Source organism: Sphaerodactylus townsendi, linkage group LG08 (genome assembly GCF_021028975.2).
Source record: "Sphaerodactylus townsendi isolate TG3544 linkage group LG08, MPM_Stown_v2.3, whole genome shotgun sequence".
Classification (NCBI taxonomy): Eukaryota; Metazoa; Chordata; class Lepidosauria; order Squamata; family Sphaerodactylidae; genus Sphaerodactylus; species Sphaerodactylus townsendi.
Window position 1 is genome coordinate 33,638,360 of NC_059432.1, and position 18,688 is coordinate 33,657,047.

The window sequence follows — 18,688 nt, forward strand, 5'->3', positions numbered from 1 at the left end:
AAAACACAGCCTGAATCCAGACTGGAATGGATTGAGTGTTGATGTTTCATCCAAAAAGGACTATAACTGATCAGTGACTGCTCTCTCAGTTACCTTTCGCGCAAAAGTAAGGCCCTTTCCGGACACGCAAAATAATGCATTTTCAAACCACTTTCACAACTGTTTGCAAATGGATTTTGCCATTCCGCACAGCTTCAAAGAGCACTGAAAGCAGTTTGAAAGTGCATTATTCTGCATGTGCGGAATGAGCCTAAGATTTGACACCAGGAGGTAATTGGCTGGATCCTGTTTGCCTAAAGAAGGTTTATTCACATGAGGCTTAATAGCCTCTTTTAAACATATAAGGAAGCAACCCTGAGGCAGAAAGGAGTAACAATCTTCCTCAATGAGCCTCCTACCACATTCTAGCTGGCTTTCACCAACCAGAATGGAAAGAGATCCAGGGAACTAGAAGAACACTGGAAAGTCAGAGATGGCTTGGATAGTGCACATGGAGAGGTAAGTTAATTTCTCTCCCATCTGAAATGTCTTGTCTTTTTAAAAGTAAGAATTGTGTGTGTGAATGTCTGTACACACACAAAGAGAGTGTTTAACTGAATGGGGAGCAATGTGTACCAGTGCTAGAAGATCAGCATTTTCTCATATGCCCCTTCCATTCTGATTAACATGTGGTAAAAAGTGTTCATTGTTTCAGTGCTCATGACTGTTTGTGTTACTGGCAGTGAAAAAAAAATCATGCGAATAAAAAGAAATGTGTGGTACGCCCCATTTCTGAACATAATTTTGGATACTCTCCAAGTGAAATAGGAATAACTCATATAATGAAATTCGGAACTAAGATAACCCACAAACCCATAAATTAACAGGAAAATGAACCTCCTTTCCTCTGTCTGGTGAGAAGATTAGTGGGTAAGTTTTTCACACCTGTACAAGAGATCTAAGGAACTTAGATTGTACTCTTTCTAGTGGAGCAAATAATGCAGAGGGAGATCCTAGGGCCCTTTTCCCACTCACCGTTTGCTGCGTGCTACTCTCGCCGAGTAGCCCGGGGTCCAACTGCACTCCCCACTACAGGGGTGCCCCGACTCTGCTGCTCTTGCACCCCCTCAGTGCGGGTCATTCTGGTGCTGCTCAAAATGGCGCCTTTTGATGACCCCACGCAGAGCGCGGGGCAGTGGGAAAGCCCGGGGAACACGACCCTTGCGCTAAAAAGGTCCTGGACCAGATGAAATGGACGTCATTTTAAAAGTGGGGAAACGGCCTAGAAAAGAACCATAGACTAGTTGCAGGATTGTTTTTGCATTGAACAATTTCAGCACTGCCGGGACATAAGAGCCTCCTCTAGTATTATAAAACTTTAGGATTTTTTGAATAAGTAGATATTTAGAGATGGCTTGCTATTGAATTGTAAACATTCTTAATGTTGCAGTCTCATTCATCAGCTAGATTCCCTGCTACCATATAAATCTACCATCTCAACAATGAACATTTTCATATATTACACAATGCATTACTTTTGGAACTACCAATTCTGTTTTACACAGGTCTATATTGTGGCTGGCTGTGGCAGTGATATATTTAATTCAACAGGATGCACATTCAGAACAATATGGAAGACATTTGAATCCTGCAACATTCATTACAATTGTAAGTAACTTATCCAGGAGCATTTTGATATCAGGTGTGGTGCAGTTGTGATGATAAATTGTATAATTTCCTTTTAAACCGGGTTTTAAAAGCAGGTACTTTCACACCCGTGACCAGAATAACTACAGTGCAGTATTAAAGGTATACTGAAAGGAGGTCATCATAAATCAATTTGAAACAGCAGCAATGATTAAGGCATTGTATTTCTCCTTAATAATGAGAACAATGCGGCGTTGGAGGTCGTAGCAAAATTTCTGTGTATTGTTATTTCAATACGCTCTTAACCATCCTTTCCTACCAGTATTATTGTTTTGTTGTTTCTTATGCCAATAAAGGTTATGATATGAAAAAAAATGATTAGGGCATTGGGGTAGAAGATGGGACCTCTAAATTCAACTGCTCATCTTGTCATTCAATATGCTAAATGACCACTAACCAATCATCTTTTCTTAGCATGATCCACTTTATGGGGTTAATGTGAAGCTAAAATTGCTGCAGTGGAGTAATCATATATATACATTTTAGATCATAGAACCATTTGTATCATAGAATCAACTTGAGACAAATGTTCCCACCATTCTCACAATGGTAGAGAAAAATTCCAGCAATACCGCACTCTTGGGGGAATCTTTGTGAGGCTCGGGGGGGGGGGGCGGTTAGGTAGAGGCACCAAATTTTCAGCAAAGCTGCAGGTAATTCTCATGAGATTCCCCTAATTTTAGTTAAATTTGGGTTGGGGGGTCCAATTTTATAGACACCCTGTGTTCCTCAACTGGAGGCCCTATAAAATCAGCTCATTCTTTACCCCTGGCCATTCTTTACCAAACTTGAAACTTCTTGTAGGGAGAGGCTCTTCTGTTCCCCAAGTGAATTAATAACAGGTGCCTTGTGCTTAGCCAGAACAGAATGTAACACACATAGACAAATGAACTTTCAAAATATTATCATCTGCTTAAGAATTAGGCTTTGTTTGTCTATGCAAGTTTATACTGGAATAAGGTGTCCTAGAATTCCTCTTGCCCAGACCTCGATAGCCCAGGCTCCGAAGCTAAGCAAAATTGGCCCTGGCAAATATTATATGGGAGAATCCAAAAGAAGTCTATGGCTACAAAATAGGTGCAGGCAATGTCAAACCACCTCTCAATGTCTTTTTGCCTACCAAACCCAACCAGGGGTCACCATGAGTTAGTTCTGACTTGTTGGCACTTTTGCTCACCACCAAAATTGCTTGAAGATTTTTCTGCTCTGGAATTAGGTTATGCCAGACTACAAACCAATAGTCCAATTCAGAGAAGATTTGTTTGCTGGATGCAGAATTATCTGATTTAATGTCTTTTGGACTTCACAAACATACAATCGTATTCTCATTATGAATGTTTTAGTAATCTCTGTAACAAGTAACTAAGAAACTTTAAAATAGCTGTAGTTCGTATAATACTGTAAAAGTGGAAATGTATCATTTGTTTATTTGTTTGTTTGTTATGTGACTTTTATACTGCTCTTCCTTTCCAGGCTCAGGGCAGTTTCTAATTTTTATAAAACTCAACTCCATGAAACAATATAGATAATTAAAAATTTACAATTTAAAATTTCAGCTTAAAATAATACAAAAATCAGTAAAAATCCCTTGAAACCCTAATCAAACCAATTCTTGAAAAATAGGTGTGTCTTTCTGAGTAATATGCATATTCTCTTGAATTTCCATTCTTTTGTCCCCACATGTCAACACAACCCCAAATGATTGTGGTGGGTTTTCTGGGCTGTGTGGCTGTGGTCTGGTGGATTTTGTTCCTAACGTTTCACCTCCATCTGTGCCTGGCATCTTCAGAGGTGTATCACAGAGGGAAGTCTGTTACACACTGTGCCCAGTGAGAAGGGAATGTTTTAGTGGGGTATAAATTGTCATGTCCCCAGGTGGGTTTGGGTGTTTGGGTAGAACTTGCTATGCAAAGGTGTGGTTGTTGATAGTATAGTATTGCAAGTAGGGGTTTTCAGTACAGGGAGTGACTCACATTTGCATTCTCTGCAGGAAGTTATTCACATTTGCATTCAGTCCAGAGAGTGATTCACATTTGCATTCCCTGCAGCAGCAGTATTGGTGAATGCAAATCCTGTGTTTTGGTGGAGTCCATTTTCCATGAACTTAGCATGTCCTTGGAGTTTGCTTTTGGTGTTTTTAAGTACTGGTAGCCAAGCTTTGTTAATTCTCAGAGTCTCTTCTTTCCTGTTGAAGTTGTCTTGATGTTTGTGAATTTCAATGGCCTTCCTGTGCAGTCTGACATAGTAACCTTCTGAATTGTCCAGAATTTCAGTGTTATCAAATAAAATGTTATGTCCAGTTTTGTTTAAGACATGTTCTGCAACTGCAGATTTTTCAGGATGGTTAAGCCGACAGTGTCTTTCATGCTCCTTAATATGAGTCTGGATGCTGCGTTTTGTGGTTCCTATGTAGACCTTTCTACAACTGCGATAGACTCCTGCAGAAGTGAGGGGGTCTCTCTTGTCTTTTGCTGAGCATCTGCTGTATTTCCCAGTAGGTTTGAAGATGGTTTGTAAGTTACGTTTTTTCATCAGTTTCCCTATTTGATCTGTGATTCCCTTGATGTACAGTAGAAATATTTTTCCTGTGGTGGGCTGTTTCTCCTCAGTCCTCTGGGTTTCTCTTGGTCTTAAAGCTCTTTTGATTTCTGTTGTGGAGTAGCCATTAGCCTGCAGAGCCCAGTCTAGATGATCTATTTCATGAGGGAGGAGGGGAGGTTCACAAATTCATTTTGCACGATCTGTCAGAGTTTTGATTATGCCCCTTTTCGGTGGTTGGAGTTTTTACATAGATACTGGTCTGTGTTTGTTGGTTTTCTGTATACTGTGTGCCTAAGTTGATGGTTGGATATGCGAAAGACCAAGACATCTAAAAAAGGCAGTTTTCCTTCTTTTTCAGCTTCCATGGTAAATTGGATGTTTGGGTGGATGCTGTTAAGGTGGTCCAGAAAATTCAGCAGTTCCTCCTCACCATGGCTCCATATAGTAAAAGTGTCGCCCACAAATCGGAACCAAGTTGCAGGTTTCCTGGGTGCTGTTTTGAGGGCTTGTTTTTTTACTTCACAGCTACAAAGCCACATTGGACACACAACGCATCATGTTAAAGACTCAGCCCACTTCATTGAAAAAATTAGCAATCTCTATCTCAACCCTAGTGACAGACTTATCAGTTTCGATGTTATCTCATTGTTCACCAGAGTTCCAGTGAAAGACACACTCACGCTCATTGGCCAGATCTTTCCAAACAACATCACAACTTTGTTTCAACACTGCCTAACAACCAGCTACTTCCAATGGGACAATGATTACTATGAGCAGACAGATGGGGGTAGCCATGGGAAGCCCCCTCAGCCCAGTGATAGCCAATTTTTACATGGAACGTTTTGAGAAGCCCTCAAAACAGGTGGGTCTGCCCTTACTTACCAATCAATTTCAGAAGGTAGGGCTCAGGAACTCATTCCTGGGAGAAGTTTATCCAAAGATTTAGAATGAGGTGCCACCAGTATTTGGATGACACTTAACTCTTTCTCTTTAACAGCTTAGCCAATTTGGCCTGCAGAAGTCCTAATAGGCGTCAGGAGAAGACAATGGGAGGGGTAAGAAGAAGAACCAATAAGTTGTATTTCAGTCAAGACAAGACTGCAGCATAAATTTGTCCTGAAGGAAATTGCACTGTCCCTCAAAAGCTGGTTGTAGTTAAGAAATGCTATTAAATCCTGCCCAAGCATATTTTATCAGCTCCTGTTGGTTTGCCAGCTACAGCTGCTTCTCAGAGATTTTAGTAAGATATAGTATTGTGATGCACTCTATATGAGTTTAATTGGCGCCTACTTTCTTTTAGGTTGCAGGCTAAAATGCATCTTTCATTTGGTTATTAGGGATTTTCTGTAATTATCTTTTTAATGGACTGCTTCTGTTTCATGAATTGTTTTTATGCTTATGTCTAATAACTTGTTATATTAATTACTTGAAGTTTTTTGTGTGATATTTTATGCTGTGGTTTTTATGCTATGGCTTTTAATTGTAAACTGCCTCAGGTGGGACTTTGAAGAGGTAGCATAGAAATGTTCTAAAAATCTAAAAATGGATTCCCACCACAGCCCTTCTTTTTCTATTGTGAGAGGAGTTAAGGTTTACAAACAAATATTATGCTGCTTATGGTCTTCTGCAGTACTGAGTTTCTTTTTTCTTTTTTAGTGGTATCAACTGATGTTTAAACTAAGGTTACCAACACTGGTTTAGGAAATCGTTGGGTATTTTGAGAGGTGCCCAGGAGAGACAGAGTTGAGGAAGGAGAGGTTGCTCAGCAGGGGTGTGATGCCATAAAGTCCACTATCTGAAAATGACATACTTATTCCTGAAGTATGGAGATCAGTTGTAGTAAGTGGGGACCTGCAAGAAACTTGTGAGAGCAGCCATCCTAGTCCCTCCACCTTTACTTTCTCCCCTCCCCTCTTACTTCTTTTATCAGTCTCTCTCACTTTCCTCATGGTTTTCCTGCATGGCTGTGTGGAATGCATAGCACAGGAGGTGCCTTATTTTTCCCTCTCGACTGTTTTGCTCTCTGGTCAGCTTCATCCTCAGTGTGTGCATGACATTAAGTGTGCAGCTAAAGGGATTCTCTGGTCACCATTTGCTAACAGTTGTTTGCTCTGCAGGCTCCAATCCTGGGTGCCTTTTTCAGCCCAAAAAGTACATAGTTGTCCTGCTGATCCCAGCAATATATAGATTTCCTTTTTATTAAAAAAAAAAAAGCCAGTGAGCTATGCAGTCATGGATGCAAAAATCTTAGAGAGACCCAGCTTCCTCCCACTGAGAAGCATTGGGTGGACCTGCCCTCCACAGATTCAGTTTTTCTTACTGCTGTTTTTCTTACTGCCTGGTGGAGAATTAGATATATAGATCCCAGTAAACACCAGACTAAAGTTTAACAATTCTAATTAAGTCTGTCTGAGCTTAATGAACATTTATTTATTTATTTATTTATTATTTCAATTTTTATACCACCCTATCCCCGAGGGGCTCTGGGGTCTCTTTTTTTTTGCTCTTTATCTATGGTTGCCAACATCCAGGTAATGCATGAACTTCCCCAAATATTACAACTGATCTCCGGGCTACAGAGATCAGTTTCTTTGAAGAAAATATTTTTTGTGGAGGGTAGTCTTAATGGCATTATGCCCTGATCATTCCCTCTTCCCAAACCTTCCCAGGCTGTACCCCAATGACAGAGTGACAAGGGGGTGGGGGTGTAATGGACTTGCCTCACCCTGAAGGGCTGGTGTGGAGCAGGCCTACATGAAAAGGCCTTAGTGACAGCCAGAGTTCTACAGAAGGCTCCATTATACAAGAGAACCCACTTGATTGGTCGAGAAAGGCACAGTTGCCTATGGCCAGGGATAGGGGGAGCCAAAGTGCTAGCAGTATAAATAGACAGTGCAGTGCCTGTCAGAGTTTAGTCAAGATTGGGAGAGAGATTCAGGAAGAGCCAGAGTTTGACAGAGAGTTTGACAGAGAGTTTGACAGGTCTGACAGTTTGACAGGTCTGTCAGATCTGAACTGAAGGATTCTGTCTCAGCCGAGTTAGCTGACAGAAGTCCAGTCACTCTACAAGCTGAGGAGGCTTGTCAGAGAAAGGAGGCCCTGAGTTTGGTGCAAAGTGATGTGCCAGTCAGTGGCTTGACAGTGAATACTGTCCAGGCCTAGAGTCTGTCATACCCCTGTGTAACACCAGCCTGGGAAAAGTCCGATCCAGAGGCAGTGAAGCCAAATTGGGATTAGTGAGAGAGAGGGAGGTTTTGTGCCAGAATCTCACAGGGCATAGACTGTATGTGTGTGTATTCAGTGGATTGTGGATTAGAAAGGACTAGTGTCTGTCTGTAAAGAAATTTAGTAGATCTAAAGCAAAATCGTTCCTGAAGAGACACCTGCGTGTGTCTCTCTGTGTGTGAAACCTAAGTAACATCTGAAGCTCTGTAATTTTTAAGTGAAAAGAACCTCTCTGAAACCATCAAGCTTTAGTACCTCTCTGAGCCAGTTTAAGAAGCCTTTCTTTTGTTTTTAAAATAAATTTAATTCGTTGTGTTCAAGTTACCCTCGTGCCAGCCTGCGTTTGTGTGTGAGAGATTGAAGAGTGCCGGTTTGTGTGGCTAGAATCCCAACCAATTTGAGTTCCCTCCATTTTTTTGATTAAGGGACTCTGAAGGACATTCCCCTCAAACCAAGAGCGAATGTGAGGTGGGACCCTTTATTATATTTGGTAGCCAGCCGCAGTTTTGGGATTCCTAGTTCCTTCTCTTTAATAGTGGCAGCAGAGTAAGAAGAAGATCCCTGAACACTAGCCTGGGATATTTTGGATGGCAAAGGAAACCCCAGTGGTCAGTTTAGTGGGAAGCTTGATTGTAGGCCACACGTCCTGTTACAATTGGTGGCTAGAGGTGGGATAATATCTCTCCCTCGTTCAGAATATAAGGACTCCCGTTACAGGGGGCCTGCGTTGCATGCAAGGAGCACCCAGGGGACACCTGGGGCATGCAGAAATCACCCCCTGTCCCTTCCCCTCACCCTTCCCCGCATTGCCAGGCCTGGCCCCACTCCAGTAGCCTGGCCCATTTTTAGCCAGCAGAAAGCTTTTTTCCACCAGCTGGAAAAGGTAAGTGGGGGGTGGGGCCATGGCCATGAGGGAAGGGGAGGGGGCGGAGCCACAGGGGGCAGAAAACAGAGAAGTCCAGCTACACTTCTGTTGTACTCCCAGACCTCCAGGAATTTCTCAAACTAGCATTTACAACTCTAGCTTTATCACAGATAATAAGAGAGGTTTGTTCAGGGGTGCTTAAATTATAACTTATATTACATTTGCAGCAGCAGTGAATATGTGAATTATGTTAATCTTATGTTAAACTGAAGGGGTTTTGATCCTAGAATGGTTAATTCACTTATTTAAAGGTTTAGGCCCTATAACATTATGAGGGCTAAATGTCAGCTAAGTCTTTTAACAATATTCTAGGTTCTGGATATTTTGAAATCACAAAACTTCAAGTCAACTTGTTCTGGCAATTGCCCAAATGAGATAATAGTATTGGCCTCATTCTTCTCCAAGCATTTTTGTTTTGTTTTCTTACAGCCTGAAATCATCCAGTTCTGGGAATATCCCAGTGAACAATATGAGGTACAGACTGATGATGGCTATTTCCTGCAACTAAACAGAATTCCTTATGGATTACACAGTCCTGGCAAGAAAGGTATTTGTTTATTGTGATTCTACTGTTGATTGAAGACACAGCTCCATCAGCTCAGAGTCAATTTCTGATCTCCTATCCCAGGAACTTCATATTGTACCCTGCCTTAGGAGCAGGTCAGAAAAAACTTCTCAGTTGATTCCCCAACCAGCTGAGACTCAGCTTCTGGCTACCTTCCCCACAAAAAAAATCTCACTGTATCCGTACAAGACAGGGATAGAGTGAATAATTTCCTGTTCTTGCTGAAGAGACACAAGGAGGCAATGAAAATCTGAGCAGTTTGTTGATAAATCAGACCTCTCAGTGCAACTGGCCATCAGAACATGAGATGAACCAGTGGATGCTCAAGCATCCCTAACTATGGCTGCTGATTGGCCAGCAAGCATTTCTTTGAGTTTTGTCCATATTACTCCTGAATTAGGTACCCTTCCTGATATGGTCTTCATGGTGCATATGCTAGCAGGATTTCACAGGGTAGCTTTCCACTATGTGATAGTACATAGATGTACATAAATTAACCAAGGACAAGAAATTATTTCTGGTTTGGAACAAACATTACATTTAAAGGTATTATTATTAATAATATTGTTAATGTTACAGTTATTTTATATTGTACTATTTTCTCCCTACAAAAGGATCAAGGTAGTTTATACCAACACAATATTTTCTTTGAACTATTGGGCCATATGTTGAAGAAATAAGCCCAGCATTCCAACTACTTCCTTAGTTATTCAGGAAAAAAACCCCTCTCACAGCTATCATGACATTACATTATTCTGTGATGAACAACAGGAAAAAATATTTGTCACTCATTTCTTGGAGGCAGTTCCAGAGCCTAGGGGTTCTTACGAAGACAACTCATGAATTGGCTGCAGATGTGAATGATTGCACAGAACATCTCTTGACTCATCTCTTATAAAAAGGGCAAACTTTGCTCATGTACAATAGCTTGAAGGAATTAGGATCATAATCTTCCCATGCTATTCTATGTTTTATGGTTTTGTACATTGGAAGCCACCCTGAACCCATGACGGGAAGGGTAGCATATAAATTAAAATTATAATAACAATAATAATTGTTGTTTTTATGTGGTGACCCATCCTGAGCCTTGCAGGGAAAGGGCAGGATATTAAACAAACAAACAAACAAACATAGCCAGCAGTAATTGCTGAGAAGACACAGTCATTGCACAAGTTGACTTGATCTGAGGTTGCGAATGACTTAGCAGACCAGGTGATCGGGAACAGCAGAAGCAGAAGGCCATTGCTTTCACCTCCGGCATGTGAGCTCCCAAAGGCACCTGGTGGGCCACTGTGAGTAGCAGAGTGCTGGACTAGATGGACTCTGGTCTGATCCAGCAGGCTCTTTCTTATGTTCTTAAGTTCGCGCAGGGACAGGCAGTAATTTAAAGGTGCAAATTGGTTTGCTTCCAGCCAGTCACCCATTTAATTAAAATTAAATTATTAGCTATTCGTCAGTCAGTCAGACATGCTGCGATGCCAGTGGTCACGTAGTCAGAGGTTATAAAGTTAACCATGTTTCTTTGCTTGAGCCGAACAGAAAACACCACAATGCGTCATGAGATAGAGTGGAGCAGAACTGAGCACACCACGATGTGACCACAAGGCAAGATAGACAATATGTAGCCAAGTGTGGTGCCTAAAGATATGTAACAGGAAAGTATAACATTTCTTATTTCGTTCTCCATGTAACCCTCTCTAATAGTTAGTAAACTCGTTAACAGAGCAAGAGGTCTTCAGTGTCATTAAAAAAAGACTTTTCAACCGAGAATTCCAACAGATATTGGAGGCAGCCAACAAATCCTGTTCCCCTGTGTTTCTGGAAATCCCCTTTGATATATCAACAGCTGCCAGAAATCTTTATCTATTGATTGAGGCTCAGTGGCGTAAAGCACTTACTCTTGCCAGGTGTAATGTTCTACATTCCTCCCTCCAACGCCATCTCAGGAACCCATATAAAGATAGGAAATGCCCATGTGACCTGAACTGTGTGGAATCTGTATTATCCCACATGTTATACAGGCCCTTCTATGTTCGCGATAGGGAAAAGTATATAACCCCCCTCTTGCATGAAAGACAAGGGACAACTGGTAAACAGAAGTTTATATTTCTTCTCAACAGCCATTGTTATGAGGTGCTGGAAGCTGTGGCCAAATTTTTAAATGGTGTAACTTACTGTATCACACTCCCATTCTGTCTTTTCCAGGACATAACCCAGCTGTTCTATTGGTATCTGGCTTGATTACTGACAGTAAATGCTGGATTATAAATCTTCCCAACAATAGCATAGGATTTGCCCTAGCAGATGCTGGCTATGATGTTTGGATGCTAAATTGCAGAGGAACCACCTGGTCTAGAAGACATCAGAACTTGTCAATTGAACAAGAAGAATTTTGGGATTTCAGGTAAGTGGAGAACAGTCTATAGCTCTGATGGATAGCTTTGGCAATCTTATGTTGCTTTAGCTTGGATGGAAATATTTTGATCCAGAATGAGCCTCTGGCTAAGTATTGTAAAAAGCAGTGGCGTAGTGGTTAACAGCAGGTGCATTCTAATCTGAAGGAACCGGGTTTGATTCTCCGCTCTGCCGCTTGAGCTGTGGAGGCTTATCTGGGGAGTTCAGATTAGCCTGGGCATTCCCACACATGCCAGCTGGGTGACCTTGGGTTAGTCACAGCTTTTGTGAGCTCTCTCAGCTCCACCTACCTCACAGGGTGTTTGTTGTGAGGGGGGAAGGGCAAGGAGATTGTAAGACCCTTTTAGTCTTCTACAGGAGAGAAAGGGGGATATAAATCCTCCTCCTCCTCCTCCTCCTCCTCCTCCTCCTCCTCCTCCTCCTCCTCCTCCTTCTTCTTCTTCTTCTTCTTCTTCTTCTTCTTCTTCTTCTTCTTCTTCTTCTTCTTCTTCTTCTTCTTCTTCTTCTTCTTCTTCTTCTTCTTCTTCTTCTTCTTCTTCTTCTTCTTCTTCTTCTTCTTCAAATCACTTGCATTTCATATCATTTGATTCTCAGTCCAGAATCTTCTGCTATCTTCTGAATAGTGGAAGACAGGGAATGTTACCCATTCTACTCTTTTACTGCCTTGTGGATTTTCTTTGTCCAGTGGTCTAGTCCAGTTCAAGTCTGAGTTCAGTTTTTAATGTTAATTCCAAAACTGAGAATGTGCATAATTTGCTGCAGTTATCATTTCTCATAAGTCATTTGCATCTTTATTACTCCTAGTCAAGTCATGAACCTACTCCACCAAATGATGTGATACAGCCCATTGTCCTGTATGGAGTTTGGGGGCGGACAGGGATTTCTCTCTTTTCACACCTTTCTGTGCCCCTGAAATACTCAGCTTTATGTGTCCCTGAAACTCCTTTGGAGGCAGTACAACTGCCACTATAGGCCACTGCAAAGCTGCCCCTGCCCTCGCCGTGGACTGCACTGTAAAAGTTGCCAGTAGGTAAGATGAGGAGAAACATCATTTAGAGTATCTGTGAGTCTTAGATTTGGTAAAGAAAAACTCCCAGGAATTTTCATTTAAAACTTGCTTCAAGGAGATAAATTTTTGACTCTATAAACAGTACTTAGGAAATGTATTGTCGAAGGCTTTCACGGCTGGAATCACATTCTCTCCTGACATTTCGCCTGCATCTGTGCGCTGCTAGAACACGGCCATACAGTCCGGAAACCACACAGCACCCCAGTACTTAAGAAAGTCCAACAGTCCAATCCAACTGTGGGGAGCAAATGGGCTGTGGGAACAGCGTCGGACTTCACCAACATGTTTGCCCCCTCCGTGGCATAAGGAGCACCCCTGCCAGAGGAGAGGGCAAAGGCACCTGTGGTTGGGTGCCCTACAACACTGTGTTGGTGAAACCCAGAAGTGGGCACCCTAGTGTGGTGCTGGCAAGCTGGAGTTTCATTGAAGGTTTGTGTGTGAGTTTCTCAGAAGGCCCAGGAAGAGGAATTGTAAGGCTGATCTAATGACTTTATTGAGTTTTCTCTCTGGAGGATATGTGAACGTAGATCCTCCTCTGACAAAGAGAAATAGCCAGTTTAGCAGTTTTATAGCAGCTGGATTATTCTCTGATGGAGACATTAGGAACTCATGAAATGCTTACTAGAAAATTTAGAGAAGAGGTGGCTGCAAGAAGTAGAGTGCTGTTTTTTGTGCTATTCTTTAATAATAGCTGGTGACCAGGAGTTCAAATCCAGGAGCAATGAACTGCTGTAAAGCTGTGGTAAATTAACAACTCCTCCTTTAGAACCTTTTGAACTTGATCTGGAAATTGAGTGTTACTGAACTTACCACCACCACCACCACCACCACCACCACCACCACCACCACCCTTAATCATTTTTGAAAACTCTGTTATGGCCATGTTTACCATTACAAAGTCACCTTAATTCACAGAGTGTTTGTTTTTTAGAATACATTTTGACCTGTTTGTAAATACCTGCTATCTATCTTTCACTGTCTTTCCTTGTGGATGGAGTGTTTTGTGGTAGGTGATAAAGAGGGTCTTCTGATATGTGAGGCCTTTGTTAGTACATGCAAGTAGGGTTTTTTGTGGGGTGTTTTATAGGTATTTTTAATAGATATAGGTTTTATGGCAATTTAGTTATGTCCACACCAAACATCTCTTTGGTAGGGTTGAGGAACACATAAACATATAATGAAAAACAAAAGTATGTATTGTCATTCCAACTGGTATTTAGGCTCTCAAATGGTCCTATGACCAATGGTGAGTTGTTTGGGTCCCTGCCTAGAATCCCCATGTCCACTGGCTTACACCAAGAAGGGTCACAGCTCTTCCCACAGGAAGCTGTTATTCCACTTCAAAACTGACCAGTCTCCCTCAGGCACTTACCTGCAGCCATATCTAGGAGACCTCAACTTTAGAGAGAATAAACAAACCCCAATGACATGTTCCTAGGCTAGGGTCACCCTGATTTTATTTATTTTGTAACCCTGTCAGGTTTTTGGACTCAGACCCCTTTCTCGGAGTCTCCCTTCCTGGGACTCTCCCCAGAAAACGCTGTCCCCCTCAAGACTCTTGCTGTCCCCTTTCTACCCCCAGTCAATTTCCCCCAGCTAATCAGGACTGGGCAGGAATTAACCATTTCCATGCTGTCTATCACCTCCCCTTTGGGCGTTTGTTACACTGCCATTCTCGACAGCAGTCGAATGTAGCACAGAGAGCCCACCAATATCCCTATACCCCAGCTGCCAGTGTAGCACAGGTAGTCCAGAGGTGTGGCCAGGGGATGATCCAGCACATCAGTTTCCTCCATTGTCTCTGTTATGCCGGCACCCTGGTGCTTTGGACTTACACTATCTTTATAGTGGTGTAAGTCCGTTAACCCCAGTGGGGCCCTTCTGGAAGAATTTTTGAATGTTTGTTGCCTCTCAGTGCTGCCAAAAAGCCCCCTTGGGAACAGAAGAGCAGAGTGACCACAACACCTAATATGGGCACCCGACCCTTTGGAAGGAACTGCATAGTTAGTAAAATTGCTGCTTTGGATTGCATTGTGGAGCCTCAGGGTAGGATGTGTGCCATGGATGCTGCAGGGCTTGGACACCTGTCTTTTCCTCTAGCTTTTTTGGCTGCCCTTGGTCCTCTCCAGGTTCCCTGTGGAAGGGTGGAGGGGTGAGGTTAAAGATACCCATTTGATATTTGGAGGAGCTTTGTATATGTGGAAATGGAGCCTCAGGGAAGGAGGGGAGCCTTGGAGGGGCTGTGTTGCCATGGAGTCCACACTCTGAAGTATGTGATGACTTTAGGATGACTGATCCCTTGGCTCATGGGGCAGACTACATTTCTAAAGGATCTCCAGGTCCCCCTGGGAGACTTCCATCCCTCTGCTGGTCTTTTCAGGGAGTGTAGGACAAGAACCTGACTGACAGCTCATCTGCTTGTTCCCATTTTCTTCCACTGAGATAGTTCTGTCAGTTAATTCCTTCCCTGTTTCTCCAGTTCCCTAATTGGCTGTGGATGCACTGTCCATCACTGCTGCTGCTCTCAATACTGTGGTTAAAAAAGAAAATGACACCCCTCCATTTTGGTGATGGCCACCAATTAAATAACCTCTTAGCGATGCTACAATTATCCCATGTCTAGTCACAGCACAAAACCTGGCCCTCAAGATCGTGCTACTCAAGCATTAATTCTATTTGTGGTTGTGCTCTAAAACTTGCCTTGCTTGTTACTTTCTTGAGCCAGTTTTATAGTTTGATAAGTCCTTGGAGTGGGTTGGGAACTTTGAATTTTCATGTTAAATTTAATTTTTAATTTTAAAGTACTACTGAAGTATTAGTGAAAAGACAAAAAAAGTAAAAAAAAAAGACAAGTTATTTCAGCTGTGATTTATGCATTCATGTTTTACAGTTTTCATGAAACGGGGATTTATGACATTCCAGCAGCGATAAAATTCATCTTGACCAAAACTAAACAAGAGGCATTATATTATATTGGCCATTCCCAGGGTGCCTCATTAGGTAAGTTGAGAGGAATACAATGAAATGAGTTTTATCTTCTGCCTTTGACATCTAACATGTTAAATCCAGTCATTTAAGAAACCATTGAAAAGAAAACAAAGTTTATGTTCAAAGAGAGCTGGCAAGGCTAGGGCAGGTTAAACATAGGGAAGGGTGTGGTTGGCAAATTCCAGATGGGGCCTAGAAATCTCTCCAAAATACAGCTACTATTCAGATGGCAAAGATCAGTTCTGCTGGAGAGAATCGCTGCTTTGGAGGGTGGACTCCATGGCATTATATGCTCCCATCACCACCCGCAAACTCCACTTTTCGTAGGCTCCTCCCCCAAAATCTCAAGGAATTTCATAAATTAGAGTTGGCAACTCTGCCACAGAAACTAATTATATGACAGTAAGTCCAAGTTTTAAGACTCACTTTCTTCCAAGATTTCCTTCTGGGAGAGCTTCATATGCCCTACGTACAAGACAACAAGCAAACATGATGCATTCTCTTTTAGAATAACTGGCTACATCTGTGGTGCACTCATTGCGGTTATTTCTAGCACAGGAATATCAGTTTAAAGGAGTGGCCAATGCCAAGAGAAAGGATCTCCCTTGTACCATCACTGAAAAGAAAAAATAAACCTATGAATTTAACTAAGTAAGAGGGTACAATTCCCATCAGTTACATGACTCCAACACTTTATCTGAATGAACTGGAGAGGAAGTGGGGGACAGGTGGGAATGATGTTATTGGCTCCTGCAAGCTGCACAGGATCAAGTTACTTGTTTCCAACACTCCTTTGCAGAAAAATACCCTGACTCAAGCCACAACACACAAACACTGAATTCATAAGGGACAGACTAAATTGATAGAACCTTTGACAGAGAATAGTTATACTAAGGCAAAAGTGGAAAAAATAGATAGAAATGTGTGCAAGTACTGGTCCCCATTAATGGCCTTAAATTTTGCAGAAAGGCTATTAAAAATTACTTTCTCTTTTGCAGGTTTGATTGCCTTTTCACTCATGCCAGAGCTTTCCCAAAAGGTCAAGCTCTTCATGCTTTTTGCTCCTTCCTACACAATGGTGGACACTAAATTCCCTTGCATAACATTTCTAAAACTTCCAGATGGATTCATAAGGGTAGGTGTTTCACATTTTTCTCTACTATGGTGAAATCCCCACGGTCAATTAATCGTGTGATACTCACTTGAAATATCAAGGTTTCAGCAAAAACTCCTCACCACTTAACTGCCTAACACACATTCATCCCGGTTCTGGCGCTCCCTCTCCCCCTTATCACGTGTTTTTTTAGAACCTGCATGGAAGTGCACCTTAAAAAAAAACTCGTGCCGAAGCCAGATCAGCGGGGAGGTTTGGGGGTTGAATGTAGATTTATTTTCCCGCTGTAGGGAGTGATGCGGAGCCTTCCAGCCAATCAAAGTGTGGCGGGTTGTGCGCGATGCGTGTGCAGCCTTTTTTGTGTTTTGTGCTGGTGGCAGCTACATTGAAACGTGGGTATGAAGAGTGGAACAGCTAACATGCATATGTGCAAACTGAGATTAGCCTTCTGTGCCAACTGTAAACTATGCCAACTGTAAACTGTGTAAATCGAGATTAGCCTTATGTGCCAACTATAAACTGTGCAAACTGAGATGAGCCCTCTGTGCCTACTGCAAACTGTATAAACTGAGATTAGCCTTCTGTGCCAATGCAACCACACAGAGAAAGATTTAAATGGCAAAACCATGCAGTCATGAATGGCGAAACCATGCAGTGATGAAGCTGCACGCAGAAAACATGACGAGGGCAAAGTATGGTTTCCGCCACAACACGATAGCCAATCAGAAGAAAGCGGCATAGGCAGGAAGATGGTACATATGTATCTACATGCTTACATAATGACATAGCTTCACACCAAAAAAGTTTTTTAAAAAAGTTCCTGCCCCAACACAATACAACAGCCAATCAGGACAGACCCGCCAAGCCGATTGTGTGTTCATGGGGAGTGTAACATTGTGATGGACATTGAGGTCTTCACTAGAAACACAATGCAGTGGGGAGGGAGAAACCACAATGAAAAGGTACTGTTTCTTTTGAAACCTGGTTGTAACTGGCTTTCATTTCTCAGTGGGGATTCCACCTATTTCTCGTTCTAATATTTTTGTTCACACAACAACCCAATCTCACTCAATAGTATTTGTGATTTATGTGAAAATAAAAGGGATTCAGAAGATGGAAGTCAGTCACCCCCAAGTTAATACATTTTTCCGCAGTCCTTCATGCACCAAAGGATTGAGTAGACTTGGTCTTTCTCTTCTACCCATACATTTTTCGTGTTACTTACAGTATGCAGGATATTATTATTATTATTATGGTAGATTTCACAGCTGCTACATCTTTAACTGGTTGTTGGCCTTCATTACAATTCAAGCCTCACCCAGAGGCTAGGAAGTTGTAATGTATCCGCGTAGTATTTGTGTGGATCCCAGCAGGGCTGCCTTCTGAATTTGACAGATGTTAATTTTGTTAATTCGAAGATGTTTCAAGTGCTGCCCTAGTGTTTTTGGGATGGCACCCAGCATGCCGATTACCACTGGGACGACCTCAGCTGGTTTGTGCCATAGACGCTGAAGCTCGATTTTCAAATCATGGTGACCTTCAATATCTAGTGACCTTCTCGTGTTCTTTTTCAGTGACCCTGCTGTCACCAGGGACTGCTATGTCGATTATGGTCACTTTCTTGTCCTAAATCATGATGATGTCTGGTGTATTGTGTTTCAACACTTTGTCCATTTGGATTCGAAAGTCTCACAGGATCCATGACTTTCTCTGGACAAAGTTCTCACCAGTTTTTAGCTGTTCTTATGTTGTAATTCTTGCATAAATTCCAGTGGATCATCTTGGCCACTGAGTTGTGTTTCTGTTTGTACTCAGTCTGGGCAATATTTTTGCAGCAGCTGAGGACATGATCAACAGTTTCATCAGCTTCTTTGTACAATCTGCATTTTGCATCATCCAAGGAGTTTTCTATTTTGGCCTTGATCGAATTTGTTTCAATGGCTTGCTCTTGAGCAGCTAAAATCAGGGATTCAGTTTCCTTTTTCAGAGTTACAGTTGTTAACCACAGCCAGGTCTTTTCATTGTCCACTTTGTCCTTGATTTTCTCTAGAAATTTGCTTTGTTGTGCCAGCTTTCAGTCCTCATTTTAATCACATTTTTTCTGTATTCTTGTTTGGTTTTCTGGGTCTTTAGCAAATGTCTGTTCTTCACTTCAATCAA

The 18,688-nt window shown here is 42.0% G+C and overlaps 1 protein-coding gene across 1 annotated transcript in view; it reads left to right on the forward strand.

Moving 5' to 3' along the window:
- The first annotated feature begins 472 nt into the window (after positions 1 to 472).
- Positions 473 to 18,688, forward strand: part of LOC125438054 (lipase member M-like) — a 28,259-nt gene continuing 10,043 nt past the window's right edge. Inside the window, exons 1-6 of the mRNA XM_048506216.1 lie at positions 473 to 498; positions 1,545 to 1,647; positions 8,807 to 8,924; positions 11,148 to 11,346; positions 15,317 to 15,426; positions 16,413 to 16,549. Coding sequence (XP_048362173.1) covers positions 473 to 498; positions 1,545 to 1,647; positions 8,807 to 8,924; positions 11,148 to 11,346; positions 15,317 to 15,426; positions 16,413 to 16,549 — 693 coding nt within the window. The remainder of the gene's footprint in view (positions 499 to 1,544; positions 1,648 to 8,806; positions 8,925 to 11,147; positions 11,347 to 15,316; positions 15,427 to 16,412; positions 16,550 to 18,688) is intronic.